The sequence below is a fragment of the Budorcas taxicolor genome, chromosome 1 (genome assembly GCF_023091745.1).
Source record: "Budorcas taxicolor isolate Tak-1 chromosome 1, Takin1.1, whole genome shotgun sequence".
NCBI lineage: Eukaryota > Metazoa > Chordata > Mammalia > Artiodactyla > Bovidae > Budorcas > Budorcas taxicolor.
The window spans coordinates 103,029,846-103,057,179 of record NC_068910.1 but is presented as its reverse complement, the minus strand read 5'-3'; the positions used below and the strand labels follow the sequence as shown (position 1 = coordinate 103,057,179).

Below are 27,334 nucleotides of genomic sequence, written 5' to 3'. Positions count from 1 at the left end.
GCGCTGAGTCTCGAAAGGGCCAGGAAGGATGTCTCGACAGTGTTTACCAGGCCTCCAGTTCTCTCCCTGAGCCCTGCCCCCAGCTCCGAAATGAAAAGCTTCCAGGAAATGTCCCTGTTATCACTTCCCCGCCGGGCGGGGGGCTGGGAGCGGGCGGTCCCCTCCGCCCCCGGCTCCGCGGCTCCGCTGGCGCACTGGCGCACTGGCTCGCAGGCGCCCCCGCGCCGCAGTCCTCAACTAGCGGCGCCCGGGTCGTAGCTCCGCCGCGCGCTGGGCGCAGGGGTCCCCGCCGCAACGCGCCGCCGCTTCTGCCCGCGCCTCCGCCCGTTTCGCCATGAGGGTCCTGGGTGGGCTCACGGGGACGCTGCTGACGTGCCTCGCCCTAGTGCTTCCCGTCTTGGAGGCGAACTGTGAGTAATCAATAGCGTCTTGTCTTCTTTCCCTCAGCGGTGCCAACTGAACTACGAGCCCTGTTGGACGGGTTTTCTTTTCTGGGGCTGCAGCCTCCTAGAAAGTTTCCAGTAAATGCTTCCATCAGCAATGTATCTAGCGGGCGTTGTAATGGTGGGGCAGGGTCAAATGGGAGTCGTGTTGCCTACGGGACAGATTCTAAAACAAGAGTGATACTAAACATCAGTGAAGGAGTTAGAACACCTACCTACCAATTGCCCCTAACAGTTGAAGTTCTCAGTCAGATGACAAGGATGAGCACACTGCAGTATAAAAGTAGGGAGGAAAGGCAACCCCCTCTGTCTTCCATTTGTACAAGCGCCTGACCCCAACCGGCACCCCTGCTGCAGCCTACCTCCCTTCTGCAATTTCTGGACTTTGATCTTGCTCTGCTTATCTCAACATTGACAAACGAATTGTTAGGAGATGACTGCGCGTTTGCATAGCAGATCATTTTTTTAACCTTGAAGTCAAAAGGACTGTTAAATATTGTAGTTCTCAGATCGTTTTTTACTGACAGTTTTTGGCACTGAGTGCCACTCTTCTGAGATCATCGCAGGAATTCTTTTTAGTTTATCTTCGTATGTCTTGTTCTTTATGTTTCTGTGCCTCGATTCAAGGCAGGATATTGAGTTTTCTCTGAAAGAATATAATCATATCAAGGTATTTAGTACGTTTTAGTTGCCACTTAGTTTGTTCTCTAAAGTTTAAGCACATTCACTGGTCAAAAATGCTTTCTTGTGATATGTTTTATTCTCAGGAAATGGCATGGGAGAGATAAACTGAATTACACCATAAATGGTTAAAGCTCCATTGTAAGTTTCACAAAGATATAATTTCAGGAGAATTACATAGGAATTTACTAACATTCCTCGGTGTTTCAGTGGTAAAGAATCTGCCTGCTAACGCAGGAAACATGGGTTCCATCTCTGGGTTGAGAAGAGCCCCTGGAGGAGAGAAGGACAACCTACTTTCTGGGAAAATCCCCTGGAGAGAGAAGCCTGGTGGACTACAGTTAATAGAGTCGCAGCGAGTTAGACAGGACTGAAGCGACTGAACATAACATACACACAACATTCTACTGATTTTTCTTAGTTACAGATCAGGATGAATGTGATTGTTTTAAAATTCTAATTTAAAGGCTAAAAGAACCTTTATTGATTTTATATTAAAGACCTGTTGCAGAACTTCGACATACAAACCTCTGTCATTAAGCCTATATGCGGACCACATACACTAACTCATTATCTATATAGCTCAGTAGGACAATCAAGTGTTTGTCTGATAACCAGTGTTTTGGAAATGAGAAAAAGGCAAAAATGGCTTGCTACACTTACTGCTTGTCACCACAGAAATTTGCTAAACCATTTGTTTTTGTAGAGATTGTTTACATTTTTGTTAAATCTTTTGTTGTTGTGTAGTTGCTAAGTTGGTTTTACAAACCATTGTCTGTAGCTGAGTTAAAAATGATGTGTGCTGTGTTTGTGATTATACCCGTGTAACCATGCCATACATAGGGAGAAATACACTTGTTATATATACACACTGATAGAATAGATAAATTAATTCTTCTATAAAGAATTAATTTGCAGAATTAATTCTTCATATGTCCATAAAGAATAGGTGGCACTATAACACCTTTGTTTTAAAAAGTATGATAGTTTAATGGGATTAAAAATCATTTCTGGCTTACTGATAAGAAAACTGAGATATAGATGGAATGTGTTTACTCCCTAAGATTTTAAACTTGAGATAGAATTAAAGTTCTATTTGTTATATGATTCATTGGTTAGTCCATAGAAATAGTCACTAAAGGAAAAAGTTTATAAACTTTTTTGAAATTGTTCAGAGATATGAACTGACTTTTCAGACATGCATACATATAGATTTGGATCTATATATATATATCTATCTATTGATTTAAAGTTTATTCTTTTATATATTGTATGCCACACTAAAGGCTGTGTGAAGAAAAATAGAGGAAAGAGGATATCCCCTTTGGCTGTGCTAATTTGGTCCTTTCCAGACATCTACTTCTGCTTAGGTGTCTACCCTTGACATTAATGACTCATGTTTTTCTTCTCTTTTCTACTTTTTTCTTTCCTTTTCTGAATTTTTTTTTTTTTTTACCATTTATCTAGCTTTGTCTTTTCTTAAATTCCCTTTATTTCAGAGTTCAAAATGTGTTGCAGTGATGGAGAGATTTTTATCAAGTTTAGATTAGAGTTGGGGTTGGTGCTGGAAGAGTTAGAGACAATGTCTGGTATACAGCATCATCATCAATAACAACACCCTGTGCCATATTCTTCTGCTGTTAATCACATCTAGGATGTAGAATCTTGCTTTTCATAATCAATCTTTTCTGTCCACCAAGTTCAGAAAACTCTTTAATAGCTAAGTGATATCTATTCCTATTTAAACTTTTAAAATACTGAGAAAAATGTGAGAAGCCTGATAATACCTATATTAATTAATATTCTTTAGCTATAAGCAACAGCAATGACTCTTGATAACTAAAGCCAAAGGGAAGGAAGTAAAGAAGGAAGAGGAAGAGAGAAAAAGAAAGAAAAGAAGAAATAAAGAAAAAAAGAGGGGAAAAAAAAGCTGAGTGAATTGATTGGAAGACTATATAATGGTGTGTTGAATTACTAGGCCTAGGGAAGCCAGGGACTTGGGCATTTAGGTGATCTATATAGTGAAAACTCATGTGCTCACTATGTTAGGAGCTGCCATCAGATAACCCAGTTCTAACTACCTTCTCGTTCTGTGTATACTTGTTCATGATTGAATTTCTTAGAAAAGAGAGCCTGATTATTTTGGCTTAGCTTATTTCTGGAGTCCTGTGATTGACAGCTCACTAGAATCAGGAAGAGTGTCAGAAGGACCACTCCCACAAAGGAATGGATCCTGGGAAGGAAGCAGAAAGAACAGAAGTCTAGACATTCCAATTGGCTGTACAACATACATACATACATACATACATACATACATACATACATACCCTTTATCCATGAACACTGTTTGAAAAATATTTCTAATGCAATGCAGATGTTTCTAATATAATGCAAATAACTAGTGTACAGTAGAAAGGACCTCTCTTGAACAGATTCCAGTCACCACACTCAGAGAAGAAGGCTCAAGGCTACCATTTCCTAGTTTAATATCATGAGATGCTATCCATGTCTCCTCTAGTTCAGTCACAGTTCTGTGTCAATGTGATGTGTTTTATGATTGGAATGATATATTAGAATACAAACACATCCTATATAACAAAAAATACTTTTACAAAAAACAAGCAAGGGAATATGGGTACTGGCTTTAGGGTTTGCCTGTGTCTCTTGGTTTTAAGCTAGGACTGGTATTCATGATTTCCTGCTTCACTACCCAATTCATATGTCTCTTGCTTTTAGGCAGTTCTTCATGTTTGATTTTTTTTTTTTTTTTTGGTTGCTCTCAGTGAGATGAACCACACACTTACTGAGGAAGAATCTGAGCCCTGTTGTTCCTACACACACAGCTATACTGGAGAAGCAACACTTTGAGACTCTTTTTGTCTCAAGGGCACGAACTGAGCTCTCAATAATTGATCAGTGCACAATTTCATAAAACATAATGAACCAATGAAAGCCAAAATAATCATCCCATTGACTTATTTCTTTTGTGGAATTAATTCCTTGGAGGTAAAGTTGGGTGGCTTAGCATAAAGCATTGAACAAGTCTACCAGTATTCGTGCTGATAGAAAAATTAAGTCTAAATGAAGAGTAAATCTCTCTACCTTTGAGTACGAATTGCTGCTTCTTCATTTAAAAAGTGCCCTCGCTAGTCAGCCAGTCACCAGGTAACTGGTTGGATTTTGTAATCTGTCCCATTTCCAACACCTGAATGAATAGCAGGTCTGCTAACCGATTTGGTGGGTCTTTTTTAGGAGCAAGAGTCTGGTCTGGTGGCCCTCTGTGAAGGAAAATCTATGTAACTGAGTCTATATGTAGGCTCCACCCTTGCCACCACGGCTGCTTTTTTTATGAGTATTGAACAGACACTAACCTGAGAGAACAAAGCAACAGCCGGAAGGCCATATGTACCACGGACTTGTGTGTTACTCCTCGTAGCCGTTTAAAAATCATAAAATTTCATCTAAAAATTTGTTTTTATGACTTCTTTGGAAAACAAAGATCTGGCAATACTGGGCCCACGTTCTAACATAGCAAGATTCAGCTAGAGCTGATTCAGAGCTACCTTTTTTTCGATGAAGTTTGAAAAAATTATAGAATTATTTCTTATTGTGAAATCACAGTGATTGTTACATTTAAAGTAGAGTGGGAAGCAATTATAGAAAGACTTAAAATTCTTTGTCAGCCTTCTCAACTCTCCTTGATCTGAGGCCAAAATTGTTTCAACACGTGTTTTGTAAAAACTCAAATGTTTGCAACTTTTAATGGCATCCTAGTGAACAATTAGAATTTCCATTTATTGGAAAAGGCTATTAATTTGGCTTTGAGGAATAACCGTTTGCTTACTTGAGTCATTGTGTCTTGGTAGTGAATGAATGCAGTTGAGTAAAACTAGGTCCTTGCTGTGAAGTCAGAACATGTGAAAAATCAAATACAGTCCTAATCAATGACTAAGCCTAAGGATTCTAAGGAGTGTAGGACCTATTATTTCAGGAAAATGATTTAAATTGGTAAGTGTAACCCAAAATAAGTACTGTGTAAGGAATGTTCCCTATGCTAACATTAACTTGGATAGGAAATACCTTAACATTGATGTTTTTATTTTTAATTATCCAGTTATTGGTTAAACTTCTACTTATGACATAGTTAAGAATTTTCATATGCTTGTCACTACCTCCCAGCATTTAGCATTTTTAAAATATTGAGCAAATTCTTTCTGGTCCTCAACTATTGAAAAATTATACAAAGTTGAAGAAAGTAACTTTTGAAACATAGCAAAAACTTAAGTGCTGAATATTCAGTTATACAAGCAAATAGTTCATAGAAAGTCTCTGGGGAATTCCTTGGAGGTCCAGTACTTAGAACTCAGCATTTTCACGCCCTGGGCCTGGGTTCTATCCTGGTCAGGGACCCAAGATCCTGCAAGCCACATGGTATAGCTAAAAGAAAAAAGAAAGTCAGCAAACTTCCATGTCTTCTCCACTAATGATCTAAGTTTTCTTTATCCATTTGATTATATCTGATTCTATAACCTCGTATAACCACCACAGCTTCATTAATGAACCCAAAACAAACAGTATTGTCAAAATTTTTATCGTGATACATTTGCCACTTCTTACCAAACATTTTATTTCCATTTAAATTCATCTCTCAGTGATTTGGAGGGCTTCCCTGGTGGCTCAGATGGTCATGAATCTGCCTATAATCCAAGAGACCCGAGTTCTCGATCCCTGGGTGGGGAAGATCCCCTGGAGAAGGAAATGGCGACCCACTTCAGTATTCATGCCTGGAGAATTCCATGGACAGAGGAGCCTGCTGGGCTACAGTCCCTGGGGTCGCAAAGAGTCGGACACGACTGAGTGACTAACACCCTTTTTTCTATGGAATAAACCATCTCAGTACATTCCTTGCTGGCTCAGATGGTAAAGAATCTGCCTGCAGTGTGGCAGACCGGTTCAATCTCTGGGTTGGAAAGATCCCCTGGAGAAGGTAATGGCAACCCACTCCAGGATTCTAACCCAGAAAATTCTGTAGACAGAGGAGCCTGGAGGGCTATAGTCCACAGCATCACAGAGAGCTGGACCTTCTCAAGATTGCCGTAATTCCAAGTATTCCTCATTGTTTGTCACCAAATTCTTTTCCCTTATTTATGGAACCTAGCTGACGCTTGTTGACTTTTGAGTTTATGAGCCTTGCACCAGATTACCTGGAGAAGAAACACAACTGACAATCATTAAATGGGCCATTGTATCCCCTTTTATAATTTAGAATCTCTGGCATGGGCCTGTCTTGTGAACACTGTCTTGGAACACAAATATTCTCAGCTCTGGGGCAATTCTTGGCCAAACTTCTTTGTTTCTAGGCCTAAGATCTAACTCTTAGCAGGTCTCTAAACAGCTGGGCAGACCGTTTGTAACCAGTGAGAGAGTAGCCTAGATCCTGACCTCAGATAATTTCTTATTCTAAGCAAAGTGGACAGTGAGAAAAACTGCTTACCCGTCTGCCCATTGTGAGGGTTTCGTTTCTCCCATGCCCTTCAGCATTACCCTTGAGAGAGGCTGCAGTTCATTTACGGCTGTAGCTTTGTAGCAGGTCTACCTCTGGCTCATGTTGGTACATCTTTTCGTTTTTGTTCTTGGTCGTAGGCCTTTCCTCTTGAGTCTATGAAGGGACTAAAGGGACAGAAAGAAGTCAAGAGAGTGAGCAATCAGCCCAGGCCACTTAGCATTCATTTCAGCTCATCCCATTCGTACCATTTGAACACTGAACTGCTGCCATAACTAAATTTATGGCTGGATGAAAAACATGGCATCTAGTTCGTGATGAGCTGTTCAAACCACAAAGTGGTCCTGTGTTCAGATCTTCACGTAAGTCCGAAAGACACCAGGAACAGTTTCTCAAAGGGAAAATAGTTGCTGAAAGAAATGTGACTTGCTCCCAACTCAAAGGGAACACTACTGAAATTCTTCTGGGGCTTGCTACAGTCTCTCAAGCGTACCCTGCCATCCTGTGGACCATTTGACTCCAGTTGGATCTGATGAGTCATTGGCCAGCCTACATGACAGACTGCGTGAGGTGAACTTTGGACTAGCTGGAGAGCATTCTCTTGTTTTGGTTCCCACCTACATGTGGCAGTTTTTAGACTCATGGTTAAAAGCTCAGAGTAGAACATCTAAAATTGGAATGAATATGCCTTAAATATAAGAGGTCCATCAAAATCTATTCTGCCATCTTAGTGATAGACACCCAGGTATATAACAACTTGTTTCTCACTTGAGCAGGAATATTCCAATGTGACCAGATTGCTGCTGAAAACAGTTTCATGTTCTCAGATCTGGGGAAGGAATCACAGTTTGAAGACTGAGTCTTATGGGACCTATAGTTTCAGGGAAGAATTCCCTTTATCAGCTGAGGCTCATAAACCTCAGTTCTAAACAGATACTTCATATCTTAGGTGTTTTGATCTTAGATCTTAGGTATGTAATAATGACTAATGTTTTGGGAGTCTCTTTCCTTAGTGCAGTTACTCAGTGCATTTATTTTGCTTTGGGGAAAACTAGGAAAAAAGTTTACAGATGCTTCCTCAAAGGCATCTCTCTTCTCCTTTATTCAAGAGGTTCTGGATCTATCCAGATTCAACATTGCTAATTAAGATGAGGTGGTGATTTCATTGTATTATTTGCTAACCCAGAGAATTTTGGGGTGAAAACCTCAATGAATAATTTTTGGGGTTGTCTTTCCATTTCGATCTTGGGAGATCCTTGCTTGTTAATCCTTTCTCCAAGATTTGACTACTGACGATTCAGGTCAGTATAGGCTGATGCCTAAGCTCAACCACCCAGCTTCCTCCCATGGCACTTGAAATCTGGGAGTCCAGTTTTTGTTGCAGCCCCTCCCAGAAGGATTTCTAATCTAGGGAGAACAGCCAATACAGTTTTTTAAAAATTCTGATGATTTCCTCAATAATCTATGATAATCATGAAAACATATTCTTTTTTTTTTTTTTTTTCTGTATTAGGAAGTGGGGAGGATAAGTAAGGCGGTGAATAGGTAAGAATCACATGAACAATGCGGGCAGAACATCAATCTCCTATCCTTTGTATAGTCTTTCTTTTATATTATGTCAGGGAATATCTGGCTTCTCAGTGCTGTTCAGTGTGTGCCAAGGGTTTGTCTGGGATGGCATTAGCCAGCCTATCCAGCTGTTAGAACTGAAGCTGGTGGCTCTAGCTCACACATGGAACAAAATTAGCAATCCAACCAGATAGCATATTAAAAATCAGAGACTTTACTTTGCCAACAAAGGTCCATCTAGTCAAAGCTATGGTTTTTCCATTAGTCACATACGGATGTGAGAGTTGGACTCTAAAGAAAGCTGAGCACCAAAGAATTGATGCTTTTGAACTGTGGTGTTGGAGAAGATGCTTGAGAGTTCCTTGGGCTGCAAGGAGATCTAACCAGTCCATCCTAATGGAAATCAACCCTGAATATTCATTGGAAGGACTGATGCTGAAGCTGAAACATCAGTACTTTGGCTCCCTGATGTGAAGAACTGACTCATTGAAAAAGACCCTGATGCTGGAGAGATTGAAGGCAGGAGGAGAAGGGAATGACAGAGGATGAGATGATTGGATGGCATCACCATCTCAATGGACATGAGTTAGAGCAAGCTCCGGTAGTTGGTGATGGACAAGCAAGCCTGGCATGCCGCAGTCCATGGGGTCACAAAGAACTGGACATGACTGAGCGACTGAGCAACCTAGAGAGCATATTCAAAAGCAGAGACATTACTTTGCCGACTAAGGTCCGTCTAGTCAAGGCTATGGTTTTTCCTATGGTCATGTATGGATGTGAGAGTTGGACTGTGAAGAAGGCTGAGCGCCGAAGAATTGACGCGTTTGAACTGTGGTGTTGGAGAAGACTCTTGAGAGTCCCTTGGACTGCAAGGAGATCCAACCAGTCCATTCTGAAGGAGATCAACCCTGGGTGTTCGTTGGAAGGTCTGATGCTAAAGCTGAAACTCCAGTACTTTGGCCACCTCATGCGGAGAGTTGACTCACTGGAAAAGACTCTGATGCTGGGAGGGATTAGGGGCAGGAGGAGAAGGGAACGACAGAGGATGAGATGGCTGGATGGCATCACGGACTCGATGGATGTGAGTCTGAGTGAACTCCGGGAGATGGTGATGGACAGGGAGGCCTGGCGTGCTGCGATTCATGGGGTCGCAAAGAGTCGGACACGACAGAGCAACTGAACTGAACTGAGCGACTGAACTGAACTGAGTACATCCAGCCTGATTCAAAATCATATATACCTTTTTGCATTAGCTTTCTATTGTTGTGTAACAAATAACCGTAAACCTAGCATCTTAAAACAATACAATGTATTATCTCATATGTTCATAGGACAGAAGTCCAGGCACGAGATCAAGGAGCTGAACCTGAACTCCATGGTAACTCCATGAGAGAACCGAATAAAAGATAAGATATGGGGTGATAACACTTTAATCCACAAATCTTCAAATTACTACTCAAATCACCACATCTCAGTAACTTAGCAAGATGAGTTAATTTTTCAGTCGTGTGAAGTCCAGTGTGGTTTGTGTAAATCTCTTACATCTTTAGTTGTACCATCTGGAACATATGGCCCCCAGTGTCCCTGAAAGAAAAGAAAGCAATGGAGGAGCCCTGCTGGTTCTCGACTGCATAGCATGGAAGTGACAAAACTCACATCTGCTTATACTGTAATAGCACCCAACCCAAGAAAGCACATGGAATGTTTGGTTGGCATTTTCCCTGTTACATACATTTTTCCTCCAAGGTTAAGATTCATGTTTCTTCCTCTAAGAGAAGGACAAATACTTATTGCCCATTTAAACTTTTGGTAATGTATATTACACAGTGTGAAGTTGTTTTAACTATCTGAGTAGAATTTGTCATACAGAGAGAGCATAATTAACTATTCCTACTAACAGACTCGAAGAAGGCAATGGCACCCCACTCCAGCACTCCTGCCTGGAAAATCCCATGGACAGAGGAGCCTGGTAGACTGCGGTCTATGGGGTCGCAAAGAGTCGGAACAACTGAGTGACTTCCATTTCACTTTTCACTTTCATGCATTGGAGAAGGAAATGGCAACCCACTCCAGTGTTCTTGTCTGGAGAATCCCGGGGATGGGGGTGCCTAGTGGGCTGCCGTCTATGGGGTCACACAGAGTCAGACACGACTGAAGTGACTTAGCAGGAGCAGCAACTAACAGACTACCTGGGAACTTAGTATAATGACGTTAAGTTGGCTGTTAAAGTGGCAGCTTGAAAAAAAATATTGTAACAGTTAATATTAAAATTGTTCCTATGGTGAGAATTGTTATTATTTTAGAAATTGCCTTGAAAATGCCTTTAGACTTAGGCTGTGAAGTCCCCAGTAAATGGTCTATAGATTTACACTCAAGTGTCATCCAGTGACCAGAAGCATCATTGAAAAGTGAAGTCACTCAGTCGTGTCCAACTCTTTGCGACCCCCATGGACTGTAGCCTGCCAGGCTCCTCAGTCCGTAAAATTTTCCAGGCAAGAGTACTGGAGTGGGTTGCCGTTTCCTGCTCCAGCGGATCTTCCCGTCCTAGGGACCGAACCTGGGTCTCCCGCGTTGCAGGCAGACGCTTTACCATCTGAGCCACCATGGAAGCCCAGTTACTGGGGAATTTATTAGAATTGAAGGGACTTACTACAGTCCAGTGGTTAAGACTTCACCTTCCAATGCAGGGGATGCTGGTTCAGTGTCTGGTCGGGCAGCTAAAGACCCACACACCTCATTGCCAAAAGCAAAACATAGAACAGAAGCCATATTTTACCAAATTTAATGAAGACGTTAAAATAGTTCATATTAAAAAAAATTTTTTTAAGAAAAAAAGTGAAGTATACCAAATTTAATGAAGACGTTAAAATAGTTCATATTAAAAAAAATTTTTTTTAAGGAAAAAAAAAAAAGAAATGAAGTATCTTTAGCACCACTTTAGACCTGTTAATTCCGAAAACACATTTTAACAAGACCCTCAGGTAATTCTTCACTTTGAGTTTGAGTCATTCTGGTCTGTAAGGCCATAGCAGAGAATAGAGATAAATGATTCTGTATAAGAAGTGAACAGAAATTTGCCAAGGTGACAGTAGGCAGTGGCCAGGGAACGAGAAGGGGAGAAGATGTCAGAGAAGGGAGAAAAGAAGCTGAGCCCCATGGAGGGAGAACTCAGCTGTAAGGAAGGTCTCTAGTAAAAAATAATTAGCTATGCGGTAACAGAACCTTTAGGAACTAGGGTTTCAAAGGTTCAAGTTAAAACTACAAAAGTTGCTTTAATATTTTAAAGTTGCAGTTTTGGTTTTATAAATGTAACAAATTAGGTATTATTAAGTCTAGTATAGGCAATAACTTCTTCCTTTAAGAGGTTTATTTATATTGCATTGTCCAGATATAGAAATTGGATTCTCCAGGCTGGAGGGACAAGTGGAATAAGGGTGATTTACCCACATAGATTCTGAACCTTTCTACAATGGAGTGAAGCAATAGGGACCAGCTCTTACTGGTTCTAGTCTATTAGCATAATTCTTGTTAGTCCTCTGGTCCATTTTTTGGAATGGACTTAAAAGGGGCACATTCAAGAACATTGGCTTTTAAATCTCCATAGAAGTGGTAAAACTGTAACTTCCTGCAATATGATATTTTCCATCTTTCAAAATAGCCTACTTGGCATTTTCTCCTGAGTTTCACAGCTATTCCGTGATGCACTTTCCCAGCTTGAGGAAAACATTATGCTTCCTCTCCACCTCTATTAAAGTTATTAGCCACTCTTTCACTTCCTATTCTCACTTGATCTTCTTGAAGAAACAGTTCCTTCTGGAGGTCTCCTCTCTTCTCACCATCCCATGGGTATTGAGGACAGAGAATGTTAATGGTGATCCTATTGTTAAGCCAACTGTATACATTTTGACACTGTTGAAACTTATCCTTTTGAAATTGACCTCCTTTTATGTCTAGAAGCATTATCTTCAAATTTTCTTTCTGCCTCTACATATGTGTTACTAGTTCTGTTTCTGTTGTTTTGATGATTTCTGCTTTTCTTTAAATGTTAGAGTTTCCTGGGGTTCCATTTTGACCTTCTGTCCCTATTGGACATCTTTCCCCAACTTAAACTACTAGCTATATCCTACTATCTCGTTACATTTTTAAACCATGCTTAATATAATGTGCTTAAAAAAATACATCTATAGCTTCACTAGCAAGAGACCAAAGTGACATTTTGCTTTATATTTTTCTAATCCCTTTTTCTATATGTACCTACTTAGAAATTAAAATATGTAAGTGAAAGAATGGAATTTTGCCCTTAATAGTATTTGTAAATGTTATTTCACCTAAGAATGATGATTGTTTTTATATCAATAAATTAAAATCTATGTCACACTTTAAGACAGATTTACAATTTTCCTTTATAAATGTTCATCATAATATATTTAAACAAAATCATATTTTTGGACATTTATATTATTTCCAGTGATCTGCTTATATCAACAGTATTATGATGAACATATTCATATATATTTCTTTACATATGTCCATGTTCATTTCCTCAGTTTAATGTCCTAAAAATGGAATTGTTAGTTGAATATCTAAAGAGTGCACCTGTTTTTTTACTGGTCGAAAATCTTACTCTTTAATGTAATGAAAAATTCTAAAAATATCTACCCAGGAAAAAACAGATTAATGATTACAAAGTACAGAAAACACCCAAAGGGAAAAGTTAGTTTGGCCTATGGTAGACAGCCTCCAAGGTGGCCCCCAATTACTCTTTTTTTTCTTAAATAAATTGTATTGGAATATAGTTGATTTACAGTGGTGTGTCAGTTTCTGGTGTACAGCAAAGTGACTGGGCTATTTATATATTTACAATATTCTTTTTCATTTTGGTTTATTACAGGATATTGAATATAGTTCCCTGTGCTATATAGTAGGACCTTGTTGTTTATCCATCCTATATATATTAGTTTAAGAGTGTGACTATTAAAAGGTTTTAGACACATATTGTTATTATTTAGGTTGGTGCAAAAGTAATTGCATTTCAGACCCTGAATTTTAAATCATTGTAACTAGGCTCAAGCATATCTTTATTAATCAAAATAGGAGCGATTACAATCAATACATTTTTGCCAATGAGAAATAAGTTTGTTTATTCCTGTAGCATAAAAATCCATGCTTCAGGACTCAACGAACTCTTGGAAAGCAATTTCTGTGTCCTTCTGGTTGTGGAAGCATTTTTCCTGCAAAACGTTGTTGAGATGCTTGAAGAAGTGGTAGTTGGTTGGCGAGAGGCCAGGTGAATACGGCAGATGAGGTAAAGCTTCATGGCCCAATTCGTTCAACTTCTGAAGCTTTGATTGTGAGATGTGTGGTGGGTGTTGTCACTGAGAAGAATTGGCACTTTCTGTTGACCCGTGCTGGCTTCAGGCATTTCAGTTTTTGGTGCATCTCATCAATTTGCTGAGCATACTTCTCTGATGTAATGGTTTCGCAGGGATTCAGAAAACTGTAGCGGATTGGACCGGCAGCAGACCACCAAAGAGTGATCGTGACCTTTTTAGGGGGTGCAAGTTTGGCTTTGGAAAGTGTTTTGGAGCGTTTTCTTGGTCCAACCACTGAGCTGGTTGTCCCTGGCTGTATAAAATCCACTTTACATCACAGGCCACAATCTGATTGAAAAATGCTTTGTTGTTGTTGGGTAGCATAAGACACTTCAAAATGATTATTTTTTTAATTTGATTTCAGCTCATGAGGCAGCCACTTATCAAGTTTTTTCACCTTTCCAGTTTGCTTCAAATGCCAAATGACCGTAGAATGGTTGACGTTGAGTTCTTTGGCAGCTTCTCATTTAGTTGTAAGAGGAGCAGCTTCAGTGATGGCTTTCAACTGGTTATTGTAAACATCCAGTGGCCATCCACTGTGCTCCTCATCTTCAAGGCTCTGGTCTCCTTTGCAAAACTTCACTGCACTGCATGTTCATTAGCAGTTCCTGGGCCAATTGCATTATTGATGTTGAGAATGGCTCTGCTGCCTTATGGACCATTTTGAACTTAAATAAGAAAATGGCTCAATTTTGCTTTTTGTCTAACATAATTTCCATAATGTAAAATATATATAAAGTAAACAAGTAATAATTCATTAGCAAAAAGTATAAAGCAAGAAATGCACATTAAAATGATGTATAACATAACCACATTGATTTCAGAATTTATTCCAATATCAAATGGCAAAGTTCAATAATGCAAAACTGCAATTACTTAATAATAGATATCCTTTGGAAATCTGATTTCAAAAGTAGATTTTAAGAGTACCTAATTCCTTTCATCTTTGCCAACGTTGGATTTTAACTTCTTTTAAAATCTTTGTCAAAGCAATAGGTATAAAAAAGGGCTGACTTTTTGAGGTGTGAGGAGTAGTCCATACTATTTTTTAATTCATCCTTTAACTTTTTGGGGTTGGGAAGATCCCCTGGAGAAGGGAACAGCTACCCACTCCAGTATTTGGGCCTGGAGAATTCAAGAGTCGGACACCACTGAGTGACTTTCACTTTCACTTTTTTATTTCTATATAATATTTTAGTTCTCTACTTCTTTATCATGACATACTTTCATTTTATAGATGCCAGATTTTCTCAGTTTATTTAGGATATTATTTACAGATTTTTGGAAGTTAGCTACTATGTCTTCAGTTACCTCTGTTTCCTTTTGGGTCTATATGTTCCTCTTGCCCTTCTCTTTCATGCTACTAATTTTGTGCAATTATCTAGTGATTTTTAGCTGTTATTTCATAATTTTTGAAGGCGGTCATAAGTTGATTACATTGACTAGGTAGCTGGTTTAGAATTCTTCTATGGTTGTTCAGTTCAGTTCAGTTCAGTCATTCAGTTGTGTCCTACTCTGCAACCCCATGGACTGCAGCACACCAGGCTTCCCTGTTCATCACCAACTCCGAAAGCTTGCTCAAATTCATGTCCATTGAGTCGGTGATGCCATCCAACCATCTCATCCTCTGTCGTCCCCTTCTCCTCCTGCCCTCAATCTTTCCCAGCATCAGGGTCTTTTCAAAAGAGTCAGCTCTTTCCATCAGGTGGCCAAAGTATTGGAGTTTCAGCTTCAGCATCAGTCCTTCCAATGAATATTCAGGACTGATTTCCTTTAGAATGGACTGATTAGATCTCCTTGCAGTCCAAGGGACTCACAACAGTCTTCTCCAACACCACAGTTCAAAAGCATCAATTCTTCGGCCCTCAGCTTTCTTTATAGTCCAACTCTCACATCCATACATGACCACTGGAAAAACCATAGCTTTGACTAGACAGACCTTTGTCTGCAAAGTAATGTCTCTGCTTTTTAATATGCTGTCTAGATTGGTCATAACTTTCCTTCCAAGGAGCAAGCATCTTTTAATTTCATGGCTGCAGTCACCATCTGCAGTGATTTTGGAGCCCCCAAAAATAAAGTCTGTCACTGTTTCCATTGTTTCCCCATCTATTTGCCATGAAGTGATGGAACCAGATGCCATGATCTTAGTTTTCTGACTGTTAAGTATTAAGCCAACTTTTTCACTCTCCTCTTTCACTTTCATCAAGAGGCTCTTTAGTTCTTCTTCACTTTCTGCCATAAGGGTGGTGTCATCTGCATATCTGAGGTTATTGATATTTCTTCCGGCAATCTTGATTCCAGCTTGTGTTTCTTCCAGTCCAGCATTTCTCATGATGTACTCTGCATATAAGTTAAATAAGCAGGGTGACAATATACAGCCTCTGTGGTTGTTAAGGTCTATGTTTCTTTTTTTTTTTTTTTTACTTTATTTTACTTTACAATACTGTATTGGTTTTGCCATACATTGACATGAATGCACCACGGGTGTACATGCGTTCCCAAATATGAACCCCCCCCCCCCACCTCCCTCCCCATAACATCTCTCTGGGTCATCCCCGTGCACCAGCCCCAAGCATGCTGTATCCTGCATTGGACATAGACTGGCGGTCTATGTTTCTAAAGGGACAATGCTTTTGGGAAACTTATGAGTCCTAGGTAACTGGGCAGGCTCCTATTTAAGACTTTGTGGGTATTGGTCAAGGGTAATTGTCAAGGTAAAGAGCACAGTACTCTTTTTTTTTTTTTCACATTACTCTTTGAAATAACTCTTTCTAGTTGCACTACTTGATCCCACACAATATACGTTAAATGCATCTTTCCTTATTACTTGTTTTATTTTCCTTCTTTCCCTCAATTTCTTATCCCAATCATTTTTTCTCCTTTCCGAAGTTATCATTTTACTCCACTGTTATTTAGACTGTGTCTTACAGCCTTTTAGAAAGTCCACAGGAAGTTCTGAAAGGTTGGTAGAAATTATGTTGAATTATAAACATCTAGTCAATGCTTTACCAACATTCCAAATAATCTTATTTCTACATCATCACTTAAAAAATAGTTATATCCTAAGAGTCTCCCTGGTGGGACTCCCTGGTGACTCAGATGGTAAAGAATTCACCTGCAGTGTGGGAGACCTGGGTTCGATCCCTGAGTTGGATAGATCCCTGGAGGAGGGCATGGCAACCCACTCCAGTATTCTTGCCTGGAGAATCCCATGAACAGAAGAGCCTGGTGGGCAACAGTCCATGGGGTTGCAAAATATCGACACGACTGAGCGACTAAGCACAGCACAAGAGTCAAAATGGAAGCCTTTGAGATCTAGTCTTCCTAAGCCTCTAAGCATGCTTCATACTTATTGCTTATTGGGGAGGTCTGGGAGATGGTGCAGGAAGAGGGGTATTGCAGAATTAGGCCAGCTCTTATTGTTGCCTTTTGCTTTTCCAAACGTAAATACAGACACAGGCCACTGAACTAATAATATTAATTGATGCCACCCTAACAAAATAGGTCAAATAGAACAAAAACAAAACATTTACTGGGCTGTAACCTCTTGTTACATGACATCAAATCAGATGGTGTTTTGGTGTCCTAATGTGTATGAGGTAAAAAAGACAAAGCAAGCTGACTACATAAATATCTTGCTGCATATCCTAAAAAGAGACCTCTTGTTGTAGCCTCAGAAAGTATAACCAATTTACAGTATAGTTGTTTAGAGGAGAAAAGAGAGGGCTATAGAAATTTCCTCTTTAGACCTTGCCAAACTCTGAATTCTGAGTTCCTTCAAAAATACCTTAATTTATCACTTACTGAGAGCAAACACATGAAATAGCAGAAATGGACAATATAGTTTATTTCAAGGTAATAAGCTGCCTGTTCTGTCTTTTGGGTAGAAGTATTTGTAGTTTTGGAAGGAGTAACTACTATGTACCCCTGTCTTTGTCTAGGGCTAAAGCAAAGGTTTAATCTTGGAGATAATTGGCAGAGTGTTCGATTTACTCTTTTATCCTAGACTAGGGGCTGTAAATTAGTTACAATTAAATCTTCAAGTAAGGAGAGGTTCATTTCACTTCTGTTGTGACTAAACAGTTCAAGCATTGTTTCCCTACTCATTTGATCTGTTCTAGAAGGGGGAAGGCGGTCAATGATCACATTTTTTAAAATGCCACTGCTTTCCTACTTCTAAATGCCAACCCTCATTTCTCCTAATCCAAATGTTATAAAACTCACCTTTATAGGTATACTATCTACTTCACAGGTTGTCTCCTCTTCTTCTTTCCTAGATTTAGACCTTATCCAGACCTACCTCTTAGGGTTTCCCTTATAGCTCAGTTGATAAAGAATCTACATGCGATGCAGGAGACCCCGGTTCAATTCCGGGTTGGGAAGATCTGCTGGAGAAGGGATAGGCTACCCTTTCCAGTCATTCTTGGGCTTCCCTTGTGGCTCAGATGGTAAAGAATCCACATGCAATGTGGGAGACCTGGGTTTGATCCCTGGGTTGGGAATATCCCTTGGAGATGGGAAAAGATACCCACTCCAGTATTCTGGCCTGAAGAATCCATGGACTGTATAGTCCATGGCGTCGCAAAGAGTCGGACATGCCTGAGTGACTTTCACTTGCTCACAGACCTACTTCTTACAGTATTTGATTCTCTTAAATTGTTTCTTGTCAGCCTTTTCATTGCTTAGTCCTCTTTAAAGACAGAGGCATGGTTCACCTTTACAGAATACTTTTTAAAATGTTTTCCCAATCCTTAATATAGTAATATGAGAAGAATCAGTTGCTCAGCAGTGTAGTCAAGGCTATGGTTTTTTTGGTAGTGGTGTACAGATATGGGAGTTGGACCTCAATAAGAAACAAATGTGAAATGTAGAGAAGTGTATTAGCTAGTATTTTAGCTCTCTTTAAAAAAAAATAAACTTTACTTTAAAAGAATAGACGTATAACATATGTACAGATATAACATTTGTTTCTTAAGGCTAACACAAGCTTTTCTGAAGTTGTAATAATTATGTAGCCTGATGAATGCCTAATTAAAAATCTATCTTTGTTTTTTTTCTTAGTCCTTGCAACCTTCATATTTTTAATACCCCTCCTCAATTGTAAATATTCTATTGTATAAATCTTTATAATAAAAAAGAATTTTACACTTAATATGTGATGATTAATTTTTTCAGTCTTTAAACTTTTTATGTTGTATTGGAGTATAGCTGATTAACAATGTTGTGGTAGTTTCAGGTGAACAGCAAAGGGACTCAGCCATACATATACATGTATCCTTTCTCCTTCAAATATGTGATTATTTAAAATGAAATTTGTAAAATAAAATTTCCAATCGTTATTAACTAATGGTTTTTCTATGTTATTTTTCTATATCATTTGGAAAATAGCAATAGTAACTTCCTATATCAATCAAAAATAGCAATTCTATTTTTACCAGTCTTTGTGTAAGCAAAACATGCCATTTCAGCAGTTGAGAGATAGGAGGCACAATTACATCGCAAAGTGTTATCTAATTGTCCTGTTTGTACATTGGATGCCATTTCCCTGACCCTGTCCCACACTGAAGAAGAAACAAAGATTCAAACACTCTGCCAAAGCAAAGGCTAGCCTAAAATTCCCTTCTCAGAGACATTCTTTTAGGGACAGTTTTTCATTTTTGGGATGCCAAGAGGGGCTAAAAGAAGAGACAGAAAGCAGAGTTTAAAAAGGTGAGTTTTAGGAGGGAGGAATGTGAGAACTATCTCTGCAAAGGTAAGAGATCCAGAGGATGAACCAGCCTGAAGTTTGGGTCTCCTCCATCTGCTACCTCACCTGCATCTGACTGATTGGTTTTGGACAACGTGCAGTTCTGACCCTTCTGAACGGAAGAGAGTAGGCTTGGACACCTAAGTGGGAAAGGGGCTTTTAACGTTTTTCTTTAACTCTTGATGGAGGTCAAACTAAATTGAACAGTGAGGGAATTTTCCTGTGAGAGGAGGCAATGCTGAGCTTCCCTGATGGCTCAGCTGTGAAAGAAATTGCCTGCAGTGCAGGAGATGCAGTTCTGTGGGTGTGATCCCTGGGTGGGGAAGATCCCGTGGAGAAGGAAATGGCAACCCACTCCAATATTCTTATCCCATGGACAGAGGAGCCTGGTGGGCTATGATCCATGGGGTCACAAAGAATTGGACATGGCTTAGAAACTAAACCACCACCACCACCACAGAGGCAATGCTAACTCCACTATCCTTATGACAGGTGTTAAATGAAGTATGTACCAACAACAATAAATTATTTTTTGTTGTTTAATCAAATTTATGCTGAAAAAAATTTTTGCTCCCACAGAAAACATTGAGGGAGTCAGTGGTTATGTTATTGACATAATTGTTCAGCTTCTGTGGTCGTTATTTTGAAGAAGGGATGACTCAGATAAGGTAAAAAATCAAGCAGATTCAGTCATGTTTCTAGGACTACTCATAACAAAATATAACCTAAAAATTTTCATCTGAATGTAACACTTTCAAGCGTGTTAGTTGGCTTTTCACAAGGATTTTCTTGAAAAACTTTTTAATCTAAAAGAAGTGAAACAAATGATTAGAGACAGTGTGATGATGCAGAAAGAGAATGGGTTTTGGAGCCAGGCTTGATGAACTTTGTTCTCAGTTATGGGAATTTGGTAAGGTTAAACTCCATTTCTCTGAGTTTTAGTTTATTATGTGTTTAACAGTGAGACAGGGTTAATAGGAGATAATACAAAACGAGCATGTATGTGCTTATGGTGCCATATTTAATATTATGATAAATAATTAAACTTTTTAGACACTCCTGCATGCCAGCAGGATAGATATTTGGGGGCAGATAGACTTTGAGCCAGTGATAAGAACACTTCAGAACATATATTTGTCTCATCCTACAGTTCTGTAGTTTTAGTTTAGATCCGTGATGTCACATTTATAGCTTTTTGTACAAGGAATGGTAGATTCCTTTGAAAACACATTCTGTTAGATGAGTGGGTTTATTTTATAACAGACAATACATGTCTTATTTAAGATACCAAGTATGTCCACTACACAACCACATAATTTATTTTTTTAAATCAAATACATTGTGGGCATTTAAGTGGTAGAATACATAGAAGAAAGAGCACTGGAGGATAGGTATATTTAAATTCTTGTCCCTATGTCCGTCCACAGATGAATGGATAAATAAACTGTGGTACATATATGCAATGGAATGTTACTCAGCCATGAAAAGGAACACATTTGAGTCCATTCTGATGAGGTGGATAAACCTAAAGCCTACTATGCAGAATAAAGTAAGTCAGAGTGAGAAAAGCAAATATCATATATTAATGCATATGTATTCTAGAGAGATGGTATTGATGAACCTATTTGCAGAGCTGCAGTGGAGACGCAGACAGAGAGAACAGACGTATGGACACAGTGGGTGAAGGGAGGGCATGACAAATGGAGAGAGTAGCATGGAAACGTGTACCACCGTATGTAAAATAGTCAGTGGGAATTTGCTGTATGATTCAGGGAACTCAAACTGGGGCTCTGTGAGAACCCAGAGGGGTGGCTTGGCGTGGAAGGGTGGTTCAAGATGGAGGTTCAAGAGGGAAGGGAAGTATGTGTACTTAAGGCTGATGCACGTTGATGTATGGTATTAACCAACACAATATTGTAAAGTAATTATCCTCCAATTAAAAATAAATAAATTTTAAAAATTCCTGTCTCCTTAGCACCACTTTGTAGCTCTGTGATCTTGAAAAATACATGTAATTTCTTTCAGCTCCAAAATTTCTTCAATAAGAAAATGGAAATGATAATTGTATCCTGTAGCATATTTCATTATTTATGTAGGATCAAATGAAATCACTAATATGCACTTTGAAAGTTGTTCTGGCGTGCTGCGATTCATGGGGTCGCAAAGAGTCGGACACGACTGAGCGACTGAACTGAACTGAACTGAACTGATACACCGTCCCAGTTGAAAGTATTATTGGGTTGAACCTAGGTAAACTAAAACAAACTTTCAAATTCAGACAAAATTTATTTAGACAGAATCATTTTTTTAAAATTATTAGCTTTGTTATCCTTTAGGTCAGAGGTGTGACAATTTTCATTTTTAATATTCCTCTCATTATCAGAGATAATGACACTTTTCCCTCTTTTCTGAGAAGCAGTAGTAAATAGTAGTGGATAGTTGCAGGTCTGAGCATTGGGGTGCCTGTGATCTAAATTGTACTTTTGTTGTTTATAAGCTTAATAACTTAGAGCAAATATCTTGTATGCTCTGGATTTTCATTATCTCTGTAGTGATGGAGTTTGCTGTGTTTTCTTCTGATTTTATAAATTTATGTGAGCATTTTTAAAAATTATCACTTAGTTCTCCCTGACAATCGAGAACTTCCCCAAAGATAAGTATAATATGTGTTACTACACATGGTCTGTGTCATGCAATGAGGCTCTTATAGGGAAAGAGATATTCTTAAGTATAAATATTGACCTCTGAATTCTAAAGTTTGATATTCTGTAAGGAGGAAATGCTAAGGAGTGATGTTTATGGTTTGTTTTCCAATTGCATCTGACCTTGATTATTTTGTTATTACATCAGTATATTCATCTTTAATACAAAGTGTTATTGTTTTCCTTAGAGAGGCTAACCTATTTTCTTCGACATTCAGAAAGGCTTCCCTGGTGGCTCAGATGATAAAGAATCTGTCTGCAATGCAGGAGACCTGGGTTTGATCTCTGGGTTGGGAAGGTCCCCTGGAGAAGGAAATGGCAACCCACTCTAGTATTCTTGCCTGGAGAATCCCCATGGACAGAGGAACCTGGTGGGCTATAGCCCATGGGGCCACAAAGAGTCAGATATGACTGAATGACTAAAGCGTTCTCCTTTTCAGAAGGGCCAAGTTTTTGCTATATTATTGTCAGGTAGCATGCTTAAAACTATTTCAAATAAATGAGATAATTTTAACCTCAGACCATTTCATTGTTGGTTGGGCTTCCATTTTTCAGTTAACAACACACTTCTGTGAGCTGGCGTGCTCACAGAATAGCATCTTTTAGATGCACACAGCCTTGATTTATCTTGATTTCGAGCAGCAATAAAAATGGTGAGAGATATATGGGAAATAGACAGGGAAACAGTGTCAGACTTTATTTTGGGGGGCTCCAAAATCACTGCAGATGGTGATTGCAGCCATGAAATTAAAAGACTCCTACTCCTTGGAAGGAAAGTTATGACCAACCTAAATAGCATATTCAAAAGCAGAGACATTACTTTGCCAACAAAGGTCTGTCTGGTCAAGGCTATGGTTTTTCCAGTGGTCATGTATGGATGTGAGAGTTGGACTGTGAAGAAAGCTGAAGAATTGATGCTTTTGAACTGTGGTGTTGGAGAAGACTCTTGAGAGTCCCTTGGACTGCAAGGAGATCCAACCAGTCCATTCTAAAGGAGATCAGTCCTGGGTGTTCATTGGAAGGACTGATGCTAAAGCTGAAACTCCAGTACTTTGGCCACCTCATGCGAAGAGTTGACTCACTGGAAAAGACTCTGATGCTGGGAGGGATTGGGGGCAGGAGGAGAAGGGGACGACAGAGGATGAGATGGCTGGATGGCATCACCAACTCGATGGACATGGGTTTGGGTGAACTCCGGGAGTTGGTGATGGACAGGGAGGCCTCGCGTGCTGTGATTCATGGGGTCACAAAGAATCGGACACAACTGAGCGACTGAACTGAACTGAACTGATTGTTAAAAATATATTCAATATAACTCAAATGCTTTTGTTAGTTAATCATCACATTTAAACTTCTGTTTTGTAGGTGAGGAAACCCATATAAAACTAAAATAAACATAAATTACTCTTGAAAGGTGTTCAGTTATCCAACTAATAATTATAGTAAGTGTTGACTAGTTAGTCCTTTTGCTGTTCTTTTTCTTCATTCTATTGTCAACTTTTGATGATCTAGTCATTATATACTGGGTTATGAGAGAAATAAGAAAAAAATTAATTTAGTTAGATACTTTATTTGCTTATCTTTCTAGTGAAATAACCATTTTTGGTTAAAAATCAGGATTAAAAATTTTATTTGTAGATTTTATATGTGATTTAAAATTTTTTCATTAAGAAACCATGTTCTATTCATATACTAAAATGATAAAGCCCACACTATATTCACCATTCTTTTCTTCAAATATAACTGCAGATGGTAGCTTGAGTGTCTTTCCAAATTCTTTTCTCTGTATTCTGTCCACCTGATATTTACACATCTACAAATATGGCTGGTATATATAGGATTATGCTATAGATGAGGCATCTATAATTTGCACTTTTCAAGGAAGGAAGGAAGAAGAAGGAAGGAGGCAGTACCTTCCTTCTTTTAAATTTTTGCAAATCTATTAGGCAAAAGTCTGATTGCTTTAAAAAATTTGTGTTGAACATCTTTTCACATGTTTATTGGCTACTTCAATTTTTCTCTGTATTGGTGTTTGCATGATATTGTTTTGTTTATATTTTATTTACACTTTTTATTTTGTTTTTAACCTTCTACACATGGCTTCTTTACTTTCAGCTTACATTGCAGGAGACACAGGAGATGGTGGGTTCAATCCCTGGGTCAGGAAGATCCCCTGGGGAAGGAAATGGCAACCCACTCCAGTATTCTTGCCTGGAGAATCCCATGGACAGAGGAGCCTGGCAGGCTACAGTCCAAAAGGTTGCAAAGAGTTGGACACTACTAAATGACTAAGCACACACATACACTGCACACCTACCTGTATTGGTTGCCATATTGTATTATTTTTTATTTAATTTGCAAAAGTTGTTTATAGATTCTAGATGTCAATCTGTTGCTTGATTTTGAACTTTGTTATTTTTATCATTGTTTGTCAACTGTTTAAAATTTTTTATATACTCTAAGTTACCATGTTTTTTCTCTTTGCCTTCTGTATTTTGTGCTTTGCATATGGTCTTCCTTTTGCCATGGGGTTTTATTTTCTCGTTTGTATAGATAACCAGGTGTTTTAGCCTATCAAATATCTTTCAAATAGCTGATTGAACTGTACTCCTACATTTCTCAGAGATCACACAAGTTTTCCATTAAAACTGAGGAAATTTGTTACTCTAAAGATGCTGTGGCTATGACTTTTGACAATCATTTCAGCATGATATTTTTCCCAACATTGTCATAATGAGGTAAACATTGAATTTTCATTAGTTATGTTTGACCTCAAGCACAAACTTGAATAATTTGTGCAAATCATTAGACAAGTGCTGTAGCTACACACCAAACTGCTCTTTGGGTTGTTAACCAAGGGGGATATGTATCTGCATTTTCCCCCTCAGTTTAACCCTACTTTGAATGCCATGCAATTTACAGACAAAAAAATGATTTAAATTCTCATGTTTAAAAAATATTTTAGAGGAGAAATGAAAGATTTCTTCATGTAAACATATTTTTTTTTCCTTCAGTTTTGTCGAGGCAACATGCTTCACAAGTCCTGGTTAGGAGACGCCGTGCAAATTCATTGCTTGAAGAAACAAAAAAGGGCAACCTTGAAAGAGAATGCATTGAAGAACTATGCAATAAAGAAGAAGCCAGGGAAGTCTTTGAAAATAACCCGGAAACGGTAAGAACTCATGAAAAGTGGTCAGTTAGTATACCTGGACATATAGTTACAAATGGAACATTTCCAGCTTTAGTCTCTGCTCCCTCGTGTTCCTTTTTAAAGTTAATGATTGTGTATATCACCTTCTGTGGGCTCAATCCACCCACCAGTGCAGGAGACACAGGAGATGAGGGTTTGATCCCTGAGTCGGGAAGATCCCCTGGAGAAGAAAATGGTAACCACTTCAGTAATCTTGCCTGGAAAATCGCGTGGACAGAGGAGCCTGGTGGGCTGCAGTCCATGGGCTCCCAAAGAGTTGAACACAGCTTAGCAACTGAACCACAACAGTATCACTTCTGCGTTTTCCCACTGAAGCATTTCAGGAGGCAGTGCCTTCAAGGGTGGGCGTGTTAGGGAAATACTACTTGCCGAAAGCAAATGCTCTGACCAAACTATAATTCAGTTATACCTAATTATCACAAATAGTATGAATTTCATGGTTTGTAACTACTTTCTTTCAGCCAGTATTTTGTATTGTTGGGTGAGGGGAAGGCATCTCTAGTGTGTGCATGTGTGTGTGTGTGACTACATCGTTATCACTATGCTTCATTAATTCTCTCCACTGGCATTTTTAACTAAGCTTTAGAAAATAGGACCTCTAATTCAGAGCTTGGTACATAATAGGTATTCAGTGAATGCTTACTGAATTCTTCAATACTGCGTTTCCTAACAACACTTTTCATTTATTCCATAAACTCTTGGGAAGTTTCCTGAGCCCACTTTAAATCATTGATAATCCCAGGGGTAGAATTTATATCTTTAGTGCATACATTTTTCCAAGCTAGTCTAGAAAACTATAAAGATCCCTAAATATCTTACCGAAATAAGAGACCCTTAGAGCTGATCTTTAGCCCCCCAGTTCTCTTAGAGAAGCCTTTCTCTAACTTGTTCTGTGGGTAGCAAGAATATAAATAGTGCCTCTAAGAATTAGGATGAGGGTGACCTTGAGAATTAAAATTTGATGACCTTTGGGGTTACCCTAGATTTTTTTGCTGTATGAACTGTATATCCAAAAGGAAACGAGGGAGGCATATGTATCTTCAAAATACTTCCTTTACTTCTGACTTAGCTCCTGGGACCATGAGACTAGATAAGCAGTAACAAGCAGGAATCATTTGTCTATAGTGAAAGAACTTGTCCAGGACAGTAATAACTTGTGTTTTCTGGGATTACCCTTTAATCCTCTTACCTCCACATACTCTAATAGGTTCAAAGGGAATTTTCCCCAAGGTACTCATTTTTAACACTCTCCAAGTTTGAAACCAAATGTTTCTCTTAGTTTTGCTGTCTTTTGTGGAAAAGCAATTGACAAGGCAAAAATATTTTATTTCACACAAGGTAACAGTGTACTCTTATTGTGTAGGAAGCAAATACACAAATATACATATACATAAATGTTTCTGTTTATTATGGAAATTGAAACTATTTCCCAAAGTAGGGACTCCTTCCCTTTTCAGTGATTATCAACCATCTGCTATTCTTGTTCTGCCTATTCTGTACCCCGCTCTCTCTAATTTTTGTTTGTTTTGCCAGAACATTTTAAAACAAGCCTGCATGCCCAAGATTTCATTTTATTATATCACCCATCAGTACTTAAGCATGTATTTCTAACACTAAATATGTTCTCATAGTTTATCATAGTTTAACCTCTGAGTAGCAAATGGGGAATGAGACAGAAGACATGTGGAGGGGAGGGAAACAGTGGAGAAAAGAAACTCATTTATGTGCTTATTCTCCTCCACTCATTCTGATAATGGTGTTACGGATAGAAGAAAAAGAGATGATGGTGAGAGTGGAAGAGAGGAAGAAATGGGTGAAATGAAAGAAAAAGCATTTGTTATTGTTTCTCACTTTCTTTCCTTTTCCAAACACTCCCTGTCTACATCCCTCATACCCTAGTCCAGACTCCCAGTCACCACCTTATTGCTTATCTCCCCATTGTCCCTAACATAGTGCTTTCCCCATTACATTATCTCGTGTTGAACCCATTCATCATTACCTACGTCCTGGCTTTTTCCCAACCTCTGGGATCTAATGCCTGATGATCTGAGGTAGAACTGAAGTGATAATAATGGAAATAAAATGCACAATAAACATAATACATTTG

The 27,334-nt window shown here is 38.9% G+C and overlaps 1 protein-coding gene across 2 annotated transcripts in view; it reads left to right on the top strand.

Annotated features, from left to right (window-relative positions):
• The first annotated feature begins 304 nt into the window (after positions 1-304).
• PROS1 (protein S) overlaps positions 305-27,334 on the top strand; it is a 69,135-nt gene continuing 42,105 nt past the window's right edge. For both annotated transcript variants that reach the window (XR_008199681.1, XM_052642899.1), the window contains exons 1-2: positions 305-410; positions 25,031-25,188. Coding sequence is in view for 1 of the 2 variants with exons in the window: in XM_052642899.1 (XP_052498859.1) it covers positions 335-410; positions 25,031-25,188 (234 nt within the window). In the remaining variant the exon portion in view is untranslated. The remainder of the gene's footprint in view (positions 411-25,030; positions 25,189-27,334) is intronic.